This window comes from Taudactylus pleione, unplaced genomic scaffold (genome assembly GCF_031769625.1).
Source record: "Taudactylus pleione unplaced genomic scaffold, aTauple2 ptg000875l, whole genome shotgun sequence".
In the NCBI taxonomy this organism is placed as follows: Eukaryota; Metazoa; Chordata; class Amphibia; order Anura; family Myobatrachidae; genus Taudactylus; species Taudactylus pleione.
This window is the reverse complement of record NW_028285277.1, coordinates 3,576,709-3,589,689: the sequence shown is the minus strand read 5'-3', so window position 1 is coordinate 3,589,689 and position 12,981 is coordinate 3,576,709. Positions and strand designations below refer to the sequence as shown.

At 45.5% G+C, this 12,981-nt stretch overlaps 1 protein-coding gene across 4 annotated transcripts in view; it reads right to left on the bottom strand.

Moving 5' to 3' along the window:
- Positions 1-12,981, bottom strand: part of NELL1 (neural EGFL like 1) — a 647,610-nt gene that overhangs the window by 491,738 nt on the left and 142,891 nt on the right. For all 4 annotated transcript variants that reach the window (XM_088458962.1, XM_088458961.1, XM_088458963.1 and 1 more), the window contains exon 3: positions 243-393. In XM_088458962.1, the coding sequence (XP_088315088.1) occupies positions 243-393 (151 nt within the window). The remainder of the gene's footprint in view (positions 1-242; positions 394-12,981) is intronic.

The window sequence follows — 12,981 nt, the reverse complement described above, 5'->3', positions numbered from 1 at the left end:
TTATGGCATGATCTATTTCTCCACAACAGAACCGTTCGGTACATTTCTCCGGCAGAAGCTGTCAGTATGAACCCTTTCCTGGCTGAGCGCAGAGTCTCACACGATAAATGACCTTTCCTTCCCTCCAGACGCCCCTGTCCCGCTGAGCTGTTCTTTTTCAGCTTCGCTTTGTGTCACATTGCCACAGTGGGAGCCCAGCGTTACACTCCAGAGCGTGGGGAAGAAAGACGCATTTCTCTTACCTGTGCTCCATCTCTCGCACAGAGAGGATGATGCCGGACGAGGAGGACTTCTGCTGTATGGAGGCCAAGAAGGTGAACTCGCTCTTATTCCTGAATAACTGGATCACCTTTTCACTGGTGTGTGGGGCGGCGTGGATCTCCCGCTCCGCATCTGGGGAAGGAGAAACAGAGAATAAAGTCTCTATCGATATACTTTATCTAAAGAGAAATCCCGTCAATGGTGGCGTTAGACAGAGGGCGGCTGTGAGATGCGCTGGCAAGGTCGGCTCCGTGCCACAAGCACATCAGGCTGCCATATTTAGAAATGGACATTCCCATATGCTGACAATACCTGACAATGAGGCTAAATCTATGCGATTGCCAGAAACATCTGTGAGGCCGTTGTTAGTCTTAACAGAATAGGGGAATATAGCGGATTTCTTCACTGCATTAAGAAAACATATATACACACACACAGACTATAAATATTTTATATATATATATAATAACTAGGGCCCCTATGTACTATCTAATGGGGAAGAATGTATATGCCACATGTAAAACTTTGACAAGTAAGATGGCCCCCCATAGCTCTGCACCCCTTGCACCTGTATGGTAGTTACACCCATATCCCATAGAAAGAAAGGAATTATCAGACAGTGGAATCTGAAAAACAAAACCATTATAAAAAAAACATTGTAAAAAAAACAAAACTGTATATTTAACAGGTGATGTAATGTTACCCCAACTTCACGTCTGTGGGACCCTATGGGGGTGTAAGCGGGCCCTGAAGTGAAGTTGAGGTGAAATCCTTGTGTATCAATGCCTATTTCCCTATAGATTGTAAGCTTGCGAGCAGGGCCTTCCTACCTATATATCTGTCTGTTATTACCCAGTTTTGTTTTATTAATGTGTCCAATTGTAAAGCGCAACGTAATATGCTGCGCTATATAAGAAACGGTTAATAAATAATAAAATCTATCAAAGTGATGTATCACTACCTGGAACTGTACTGCCCCATACTGCCCCATACTGCCACCACAGACTGCGTAATCGCGGTTACTTTTACATCGAGCCTGTTGGACATGATGTGTGCGCACGTGGTGATACTGCAGAGGAATGTAGGCACATACCAGCAGGTGACTCACACTATGAACAGCCCAGTTACTTACCCAGTGTTACTGGTTTTATTGAGAAATCGCAGGTACAGCCGTACTCACTGTTACATGCACAGTTGGTGCGTGAATGCTGCAAATGGGTAGCGGTGCAGGAACAGCTGTATATATAGGGATTGACCTGGTCTCTCATAGGAGGTAAGTAGGGGACATCTGTCTCCCAACGTGTCACTCTTCACAGTATTCAGTAAAGATGGCTGCAGTCACATGTGCAGTAGCACATGAGGTTAGAGGTCAGACTTCCCTGTAACTCTGAGTTCTAGTGCCCAGCATGTATGTACAGTGAGGAGCTCACACCACTTTCTAACATAAACCAACTCATACACAGGAGGAGAGATATGATAATTTCCACCAAGTATACATATAGGGAACCTAAAAATGAGAAGACAGACCTTTTTTTGGGTGTGGGGGGTGGGAGGGGGGGGGGGAGAGTGGGGGAGGAACTACAATTTGGGGTTTGTGAGGTCACTACCCAAATCCATACAGACCGTTACAAATGATAACCAAAATGTAGCTTTGGCAGAGAGGAAAAATGCAAAGAACATAAGAGTCTATTACTTTTCTTTGGATATTATAATATTGTTCATGGGCTATTTTTGTAGTGCTATACAATTATTATTCAAACTGGGACTATGGGCCTGATTCAGAGCCGGACGCAATTAGCGCTCGCTCGTCCAGAAAATTAGGGGTGGCTATTCAAATGAACCATTCGCTGTTTGCGGTCTGTTCACACCTCTAGGTCTGAACGAGCGAACAAAACTTGCGGTCGTTTTTTGGGAAACTACGCCCCCTGGCCGCTCGCACCCTACGTCATGTCCGCTATTTATTAGATTAATCGAGTACATCGACCAGGGTATGAGCTGCTCGCTATTCTTGTGGTTGGTTTTTGCTACCACAATTTTGCGAGCAGTTCTGGCTATAAAATAACCCAGTGACGTGGTCAATGACGCTGCTGTTTTAATTATGCACACCCATAAAACGCCCGTTTTGACCTTTAAGCACGCCTGCGATCGGATCTCCACTCCCCGTTTTCAAGCACCTTCCCCTGTTACCACCCACATACGCCTCATTCTGTCACTCAAAATAGCAGGCATTCGCTATATAGCGAACAAACGATTTTCGGCTGCACTGACTGGTTCACGCATGCGTATAACGATCCGTACGCATGCGCAGTTGGGCAAACATCGCTCGGAGCGAACGAGAGGCCGCTTACGAGTGGCTCTGAATCAGGCCCTATATTTCTACTTCTCTAATGTATGTTTAGCGTCTGAATCCACATACCAGTTTGCTTTTCCCATGTTACCTTTGTATAGCTATTGTACATTATTTACGGTTATTGATATCTGCCTGTAACATTTTCTATTTTTTCTCACTTGATTTTTGAAAATCCAAAATAAACAGATAAAAAAAAAAAAAAAAAAAACGAGTCTGTTAACTTCCAAGTATGAACTCAGGGGTGTTATTAATTTGTCTAGGAAAAAAACTGCGTAATGCTGAATCTGGGCTATTAATTAAAGGGCTGAAGTTGATGTATTTGTGTAACTTAATAAATTAGATATTTATGGATATTTCGCTAACAGAAAAGCAAGAAGGATGAACTGGATGCTATACCCATAGTATTGGATCAGGCGGATAATGATACCATAACTGTACTAGAACTTCTGTGGGAAGAGGGCAACTTGGAAGCTACAGAGATCAATTCATTTTTATTTTTGTTGCCAGTCCGTCCTCCCAACTTCCCAGGACAGACACATACACGTCCTTAGTCAGACTGAGATGACTTTGTCTATTAAAGAAGCAAAAACAGCAAAATATTAAAAAAAAAAAAAAAAAAAAAAAAAAAACAACAAGGGAAGAACTCAAGAAAACATGCAGCGCCATCCAGATCAGAGACCATGGTTCCAATCTAACATGGAGGGAAAGAAACCGGAAGGATGACAGCTGTGTAAGTCGTCGGCGCAGCCGGTAACGGATGGGGAGTAGCTGTCCTTAGCAGAGGTGAAGCTTTACACTAACTGGGAGACCACACATTTTGCACCAAATCCCATTACGATCTTGCCACATAGTGGACAGGATTGTTGGAGGTGGCTTTAGCCAAGGGGGTGATACATTTCACTACTCTTCATACACAGAACTCCCCAGAGTAAGAACATTAATGGGGCGGATGGAGCTACAGCTTCAGGCATCTACATTATAATAGGCCCATCATCAGCATGATGACGACCACACAGTCAGCAAAATTATATATATATATATATATATATATTCGATTTTTAAGTATCAAGGGAGACAGTGTAGGGGATGTACACGCCCACACGGCACTGGCCACACCCACACAGCACTGGCCACACCCACACAGCACTGGTCACAGCTCCTCCCCTTGTCAGTATAGGTCCTTGAACATTTTCAGCCCCAGCCCTGTAAATGATGACCATGCTACTAAAGCTGAGTGACATCACAAGGTCGGTATACGGAGGTGAAAAATCACATTCTCTACGCAGTTTGCCATTGCTATCTAATTATGATCCATCATTTAGGGGAAAATGAGCTTATACTACACAATCAGTATGACTGGGAGTGTAGGGAGCCAGTATGACTGGGAGTGTAGGTAGTGTAGGGAGCCAGTATGACTGGGAGTGTAGACAGCCAGTATGACTGGGAGTGTAGACAGCCAGTATGACTGGGAGTGTAGACAGCCAGTATGACTGGGAGTGTAGACAGCCAGTATGACTGGGAGTGTAGGCAGTCAGTATGACTGGGAGCGTAGGGAGCCAGTATGACTGGGAGCGTAGGGAGTCAGTATGACTGGGAGCGTAGGGAGCCAGTATGACTGGGAGCGTAGGGAGCCAGTATGACTGGGAGCGCAGGGAGCCAGTATGACTGGGAGCGCAGGGAGTCAGTATGACTGGGAGCGCAGGGAGTCAGTATGACTGGGAGCGTAGGGAGTCAGTATGACTGGGAGCGTAGGGAGTCAGTATGACTGGGAGCGTAGGGAGTCAGTATGACTGGGAGCGTAGGGAGCCAGTATGACTGGGAGCGTAGGGAGCCAGTATGACTGGGAGCGTAGGGAGCCAGTATGACTGGGAGCGTAGGGAGCCAGTATGACTGGGAGCGTAGGGAGCCAGTATGACTGGGAGCGTAGGGAGCCAGTATGACTGGGAGCGTAGGGAGCCAGTATGACTGGGATTGTAGGGAGCCAGTATGACTGGGAGCGTAGGGAGCCAGTATGACTGGGAGCGTAGGGAGCCAGTATGACTGGGAGTGTAGGGAGCCAGTATGACTGGGAGTGTAGGGAGTCAGTATGACTGGGAGTGTAGGGGGCCAGTATGACTGGGAGTGCAGGGAGTCAGTATGACTGGGAGTGTAGGGGGCCAGTATGACTGGGAGTGTAGGGAGTCAGTATGACTGGGAGTGTAGACCATACTTGCAAACATCCACTAGTCCCTCCCTGGGAGTGGGAAGCCAGGTCAGCACAGCCACGTGTTAAAGTCGTTGCGCCATGCCCCCGCTATACAATGCAGAAATTACAGCATTGTGCAGTAGGGGGCATGGCTACGATGACGCGAATCACATCAGCTGCTGTCCGGACCGCTCACTTCACCTTCACCTGGTAAGTGGGCAGCAGGGGGCTAGAGGCAGCCGGCTCCGGGAGACTTGCCCCCTCTACTCGGTGGCCAGGAGCACCACCTGATTTTCGGGAGCCTCCCGGCCGTTCCATCATAGTAGAAAAGTATGGTTTTGGCTCTGTTCACACCCACACAGCACTGGTTACAGCTCCTCCCCTTCTCAGTATAGGCCATAATTGCTGACATTCTGGCAGCCAGCCTCGGAGAGAGAACAGCCAGGTCGGACAAGCAGGGGTGGGGGGGGGTGGCGCAGTAGAGGGGGGCACGGCCAGGGGTACCACCCGGCAGAGGGACGGTGCAGGGGCATGGCCATAGAATTGTATCACTTTGGCCCCACCCCCGCTACCCACACCACAATGGAGAGATTTTCGGTGGCCGGCTGGGAGGTATATCTACTTTTGAGCACCCCCAATTTTTGGGAGGTTCCCGGCCAAATCAGGAGAGTGGGTAAGTATGGTAGAGGCCCTTGAACATTTTCAGGCCCGTGTAGCCCATAATCTGGTCCTGCCTCTCCCCCAGAGGGTAGACTATCACAGATCACGTCACAAACCAAAGCTCTTAAGACCCCTCCTCTCTACCCTGCCACCTTATCCCCTCTCTCTCTTGGGACCCCTCCTCTCAGCTCTGCTATTTTATCTCCTCTCTCCCTAGGACTCTTTCCCTCTGTCTTTCCACCATATGCCCTCTCAGCTCTCCAAGTAAACCCTGTATGTTGAATATTAATAAAAAAAAAATACAATTGCACCATGGTATGATCTGTCCAGGTCTGTCCTGTATCAGCGGTGGATCCAAACCACTGTTTAGGGCTAATCAGATTTGTTTAAAATCATGTTAAAAACATCGTTATTTCAAACGCTTTCTTTCAGGGTCGTATTCCGAATTGCTCATTTGAGGCTTCTGAGGACTACATGTGTAGGCTGCCTAGAGGGTAGCAGGAGAGATGTCAGGATGGTCAGTAGAGGTAAAGTTCTCAGACAGGTGGCCTCTCAGTCGTGTGATCACCTCAGTATTGTGTGGAATGGTTAGGGTGTGGAACTGGGTCAGGAGGATTGTGGTGGAACTTTTTATATGGAGCCAGAAGGAGAGACCTGAACCTATGCTCTATGAGAAGATATGATTGAGAGGAGATTTGTAGCTTAGGCCTCTCCAGAGATTTACTGCAGTGATCACTTTGATGCTACTGTACCTAAAAATAAAGAGGATAGGGAACATTGCGATCAGACCCAATTACGGATGTAAATGTCGTGTGGAACAGATCCTCGCCGCTGCCCTGCGTGTGGGTTGAAGTATTCTTGGAGTTTTATTTGATTCTTAGCTGCTCGTTCACGGGTGATTCATGGAAGGAAAACGACGATAGTGTTTCCCGTTTTGGACGGAGTAACAGTGGAAAGCTTGTAACGGCTTCCTCTCCTCCCTCAGCAACACATTCATTTACACCAGATATCTGTCTGAATTGTACCAGAAGTTTAGCTGGAAAGGACTTATCTGACGGACTGTAAGTGCCCCATAGAATCTTGTAACAAATATTTTACCTTTTACAAAAAAATAGAACCTTAAATATAAGGACGTTTTAGGGAAAAAGAAACGTAATCACATTGCTGTATGGGCAGATGTCACATCAAGAATTATTCTAATGTAGTTCATCAAAAAAGTGTCGGTATATAAAAATACAGAAATAGAAAACAATAGACCTCTACCTCAGTATTATGTAACAGTGATTCGCTCCTGCGTCATGTCCTCAGACAGAGGCGGACAGACAGATTAGTAAGATCCACAAAGATAGGGGTGACCCGACCGGGCGATCAGAAGAACGTGACCACAGCTTAATAGTGTATAGTAGTAGAATTTTGCTGTCAAACTAGAACTTATAAGATATATTGCGCCAATAACTGTTTTACTGTGTTATGTTTATCCTAAAGCACACTTGCCGACTTCTAGCTCCCTCCTTCCGGGAGGGAGCTGTCGGGCGTCCTCAGCAGGGGGGCATGCCACATCAAAAGGGCGCGTGGCCCAGAAAATGACTCGACAATGGGGACGGGGCATGGGCGTGACAGCGCGATCGCGTCATCGCGCCCCCGCCCCCTCTTCACAATGCCGAGATAAATGGCATTGTGAAGCAGGGGGCGGGGCCACGATGACGCGATTCAGCGCGAATCGCAGCACCGGCCCCCCCGCTGCCGGGGATTATACTGTATTCGCGGGGGGGTAGATAGATCGCCGGGGACCGGGAGGCTTGCCTACCTTTCCGGGAGGCCGGGAGCGGCACCCGATTTTCGGAAGGCTCCCGACCAAATCAGGAGGGTAGGCAAGTATGTCCTAAAGTAAAGTATTTGGCCGACCCTCTGTCTTTAGTCTCTCGTGTGTTAGACCTTACGCAAATTTTTAATGTTCTGACTGTTTTCTAGTCATTCTTTTGTTTTATGTGTAGGTCACACTTTCCTACTAATATTCTTCCTCCCCGGGAGAAGCAGGTGGGCGTGGGGGCAGGACTGGATGTTTTTACACAATTAAGCCCCGCACCTCGTGGTAAATGCTCACGAATATTGCATATTTAAATAGGGGCGGGCCAAATGATGCAAGTCTTGTAGAATCGTATCATTAAGCTCCACCTCCTACTTGAGGACCACCGATCTGCATGAAAATTCGCCTCATTCTGCCAATTCCCTAGGACGTGGGTGGGATGCGGGAGAAGTGCCTACTCTGCCGGGGGTGCGGGGGTTACCCAAAAAATTGGGAGCTCCCGCAAGTTCCGGGAAGAGTAGGCAAGTATGGTGTAGTTGCAAGACGCTTTGCGCAAACAGATTTAGTAAAATAATTGTGCATAGGGTGAGGTGTGCGTATATGAGGCTTCATCACACATCTATCACTGGAAATCAGGATTCTGGCAGGCAAGTGTGCGCTTAAGAGTGTAAATAAGGAGACGTCACTGGGATTGTAAACTGGGTATTTGTTTTTTAATTACTGTGCCAAAACGATATTTCTAAAGTTCCACAAAACAGTCTGGAGTGGAGCGAGGAGAAGAAATCTACATGAAAAGATCACAGCTAACGGCTCCATCATCACCTGCTAACCACGTCCAGCCAAGAGCTGCGCTGTCCAGTGATTACAGGCCTGGAGGAACAGATGTCAGTATTCAGCGAATGCCAAAAATGACCTATTACATCAGTCAACATTGGGACAAATCATACAGACGTCCATATCGTATCATTTACAGGATGTAACACTTTCCATCTTTACTCACCAGTGTAATTAGATACATTTTTATTTCTCTATTTTCACCTGTTCTCTACTGTATAAACATTGAGTGAATAAAAAGTTTTGTCCAAGAAAATTTTTATTTTTTTTGTTGATTTTTTTTTTTTTTTTATTTGCATTCCACTTACTCATGATATCATCATTAACTAATGACGGTCATCCATTGGTCTCCACTGATGGCATCAATTCTACTTTCCAGCAGTGTCAGGATATCATTGATGTAAAACCATTGGTGGTTTGTACCATCAATGGGGGTCACAATTGGGGACTAGTGACAGCAATGGGACATTCAGAGAAGGATGGAGGAGATAAGAGGTGGCCAACAGAAGGGTGGGGGCAAAGGGACAGGCGACCAAATACAACCAAACACATTTCCACATCACTATTGTAACTCAGCTAAGGATGGTTCAACAAAAACACTGGACCTCCTCCATCAATGGCAAAACATCGACCATTGGTAGCAAACCATCAATGTTTTCTAATAATGACAGGTATGGTCATCAACCATAGATTAACTACAGTTATCTAAGCTACTTCTCACAGTTCTGTTTCTTTTTATGCATCCTGGCAACATACAGTAATGCTTCACAATAAAATAGATAAGGACTGAACCAAGGAAATTCTGAGGGTTAATTGGAATCCCAATGGTGTGATTTTTTTCTCTGAGAATACCGATTCCCTTTCCTTTGATATTTTGTGGGATGCTTTCAAGTCTGTCCTACCTGGGTCTTTAATTGGGAAGGTGATAATTATCAAAACTTTTCATAGGAAAAAAGAAGGGGAACTTGAAAATCGTTGTAAACTGCTTGAACAGCAATATCTGTCCTCTGGCTCTACTATTGCTAGATCCTCCTATATGGAGGCAGCTAAACTATTTTCTGATTTTCTTTTAGATAAGTCCAGTAAACGCCTGTTATTTGTTAGGCATAGTAATTTTGCTGATTCGGATAAATCTGGAGCTTTCTTATCTTATCTATCCAGGGAGGTTCGGCCTGTTACAGTTATAGCTCAAATTCGGGACTCTTTCGGCACTCCTCTACCCCTGCTACTGCGAATCATTTTTTGAATATTTTGCTAGTCTTTATTGTTCCCAGGCTCACTATACTTTGGAAGAGTTACTTGAATACTTGGGACATATAGTATATCCCTCCCATCCATTTCCCTGGACAGTAGGGCTTTCCTTGACTCTCCATTTACTATAGAGGAAATTGAAGTGGCCGTTCCTTCATTTCCGGGGGGTAAGGCCCCAGGGGTGGACGGGATTCCTATTGAGCTCTATATGAAGCATACCCTTTTCTTTTTCCCTAGACTCCTTGACCTATTTAATGAGCTGTGTGACCTAGGTTCTCTTCCCAGTTCCATGTCAGAGGCCATTATTGTTATGATCCCTAAATTTGGCAAAGACCCTCTTGATCCCGGCTCTTATCACCCAATCTCTCTCCTCTCCACAGATATTAAAATATTGGCTAAAATGCTTGCACGTAGGCTTAATTGGGTGATTGGTGAGGTTGTGCATCCTGATCAGACAGGTTTTATGCCAGGAAAATCCACCTCAGAGAATCTTAGGAGATTGTATTCTATTTTGCAGCTGGCAGACTCGGTTGATGATGGGACAGTGGTGGTGTCCTTGGACTCCGCCAGGGCCTTTGATTCTGTTGAGTGGCACCATCTTTGGGAGATTCTGCTCCGTTTTGGGATGAGACCTAGGTTTATAGCCTGTGTTAAATTATTATATTCTTCCCCTTCAGGGCGGGTCAACATTAATGGGTATGTTTCTCCTTCTTTTCGCCTCTCTAGAGGTACAAGACAGGGCTGTCCTCTTTGCCCGACCCTTTTTGCCCTGAACCCCTAGCATGTCTTGTTAGAAGTCACCCAGGTATACGGGGGATTCGGATAAAGCAAAGGGTTGACATGGTGGCTCTTTATGCAGATGACATGCTGTTATTCTTGTCTGATGCATCTGAGTCATTGGCCACCCTCCTCTCCATGGTAGATTCATTTGGACAGTTTTCTGGGCTGCACATTAACTGGAGTAAATCTTGCATTCTTCCTGTTCATGGTCCTTCCTCTCCTGTTGGGGCTGCGAATACCTCCTTGGAATGGACCTCCAGGTTTAAATATTTGGGAATTTGGATTACGTTGTCTATGTCGGACTTTATCCCACTTGGGCCCGTATTCTATTTGAGCCGAAAGGTCCACACTTTTCACCTGCTGGACTTTTCACCTCCTTTGCCTGTTTTCCAGGTGGAAAAGTAGGGCGCGCGTGCCCGCTATTCCCCATATTCAATTCCAAAATAGGCGAAAACAGGAACAGGCGAAAATTGGATCAGTGAAAAAATAAGGGAAATTTTGGGGAATAATTATAGGACCCCCCTAAAGATGTCCAAACCTGGGGGGGGGATCACTATGGGTACCCCCGTTTTTGCCTGCAGAAGAAAGTTGGGTTTTTAAATAGCTGCGGCAGGTGTTTTTTTCCCGACTTTGAAGAAGTGATGCAGAAGAGCACTTAGGTTTTTTTTTTCGTTTTTTAAAAGTGGTCCCATCAAATTTGGGGTACAGGAAAATGGGGGTAAGCATATTTTTAAGTCCCTAAAGGTAATTTAAAAAATTCTTCATAAATACAGCTGCCGCTACTCTGCAATGAAAAAAACACCTGCCACATACTTGGGAACCCCACCAGAATTAATTTAGTTAGTTTGGCATTTTGTTTCCCTATTTTTTTTCACCCCAAAATTTAGAAAAAAATTTTGGGGGTGTCCAGATTTTAATTTTTTTTGCACTTTTCGTTTTAAGGGGGCATTCCCAAGGGTGCAGGCTATTTTTTTAAGCCTGCACACCTAAACCTGCCCTTTTTTTCACCTGTTTTTTAAAATGACACTTCACCCTATTTACGAAAAAAACAGGAATTTTCGGGAAATATGCCTGTGACCCCCTAAGATGGCCAGACATGGGGGATCACTATGGGCACCCCCATTTTTGCATGCTGAAGGAAGTTGGAGTGTGTAATAGCCATGCTAGGTACAATTTTGCGGCTATGAAGTGGTAAAGAATAGCACTTCGATTTTATTATTTTTTTTTTGGGGGGGGGAAGTAACTTCCTATCAAATTTGGGGTACAAGAAAATGAGGGTTTTACCTCCCCAAAGTTATTTTTAAAAATCTGCAAAATTGCACCTGCCGCTTGTCCCCGCAATGAAGAAAACACCTGCCGCATACATGTGGACCCGACCTGAATTAATTTAGATAGTTTGGCACTTTGTTCCCCTATTTATTTATTTTTTTACCCCCAAAATTAAACAATTTTTTGGGGGTGTCCCAAATATTTGTAAACGTTTTTTTGACGCAGTTTACCTTTAGGGGACTGTCTTAAGGCTGCACGAGGGTTCCCGCAATGTTGTACCCCAAAACCGCAATTCTGCACTTTTTTCCGCCTGCTATTCATAGGCAAAACTTTTTCGCCTATTACATTGCATTGACTTTCCGCCTAAGCGAAAAGTCTTCCAAATTGAATACAGAGGGAACTCAAAACAGGCGAAAATTATGTCATCGGCGAAAAAGTATCACGGAAACTGACTTTTCGCCTCAAATTGAATACGGCCCTTAATGTCCAGCCACATCTGTGGGGATGGGTTTTGGGTGAGGAGAGCCGGGATCTACCTACTTTATTGGTGCATACTGTTTGTAGAGGATGCTCCCCTTTGCAGCTCTTACTTGATGACAGATGTCCTGGGGGGGCTCCACTGGTCACACAGGCTCATACATTGTAGAAACAGGTCCGTACTTTAGTGGGGGCGGAGGGTATTGACCCTGAATTGTCCTTAGGACACTCCTCCGCTCTTGGAGAACTGGCCCTATTTGATGGCAGCTCTTTGTGGTCCAGGAGAGGGGTCTTCTCCCTTGGACATTTGTATAGTGATGGAGTATTTAAAACCTTTGATACTCTTAAGACTGAATTTGGGATCCCGAATGCTATATTTTTCCAACATGCTCTATCCGTCCAGTTTTCTTCTGGCCCTCCACAATTTGCTCCTGATCCTGTTAAAGCTCTGTTGCAAGTAACTAGTGGTAAGAGATTGATTTCTAGAATTTACAACTACCGCCTTACTGTTGACTGAGATGACGCCCTAGCACCGCTTAGACTTAAATGGGGGGAGGATTTGGGCCCAATAGAAGACGAAGAGTGGACTTTAATGTTGAATAGCCCTCTGTCTGCCACCACCTCAGTGCGATTTCAACAGATTCAGTTCTTCTTATTGCATAAGGTGTAGCTTACCCCCGTGCTATTGAGTAGATTTGGGTCTGGTGCCTCTGATAGGTGTCCTAAATGTTCTACTTCACAGTGCTCGTTCTGGCATCTCCTCTGGAAGTGTTCTGCTGTCCAACTGTTTTGGTCCCGAGTCACCAGTTGTCTCACTAGAAAAGGAGGAGGAGGAGGAGAAGTAATTCCCCTTTCATTCCCTAAAATGTGTATCTTTGGCTTGGGTCTCTTGGACAGGGTTAATCATTTAAAGGGCCAATATATAATTAATGCATTGACTTTGGCAAAGGTTTGTATTGCCCGCACTTGGATGGCATCTAGGGGCCCTACCTTTGCTGAGTGGCGTGCGCTGATGAATGAAGTTGTGGGGCATGTACGATTTCTATATACTAAATTAAATTGTATTCACAAATATGAGGGTATTTGGGGCCCTTGGATTGCTACTTC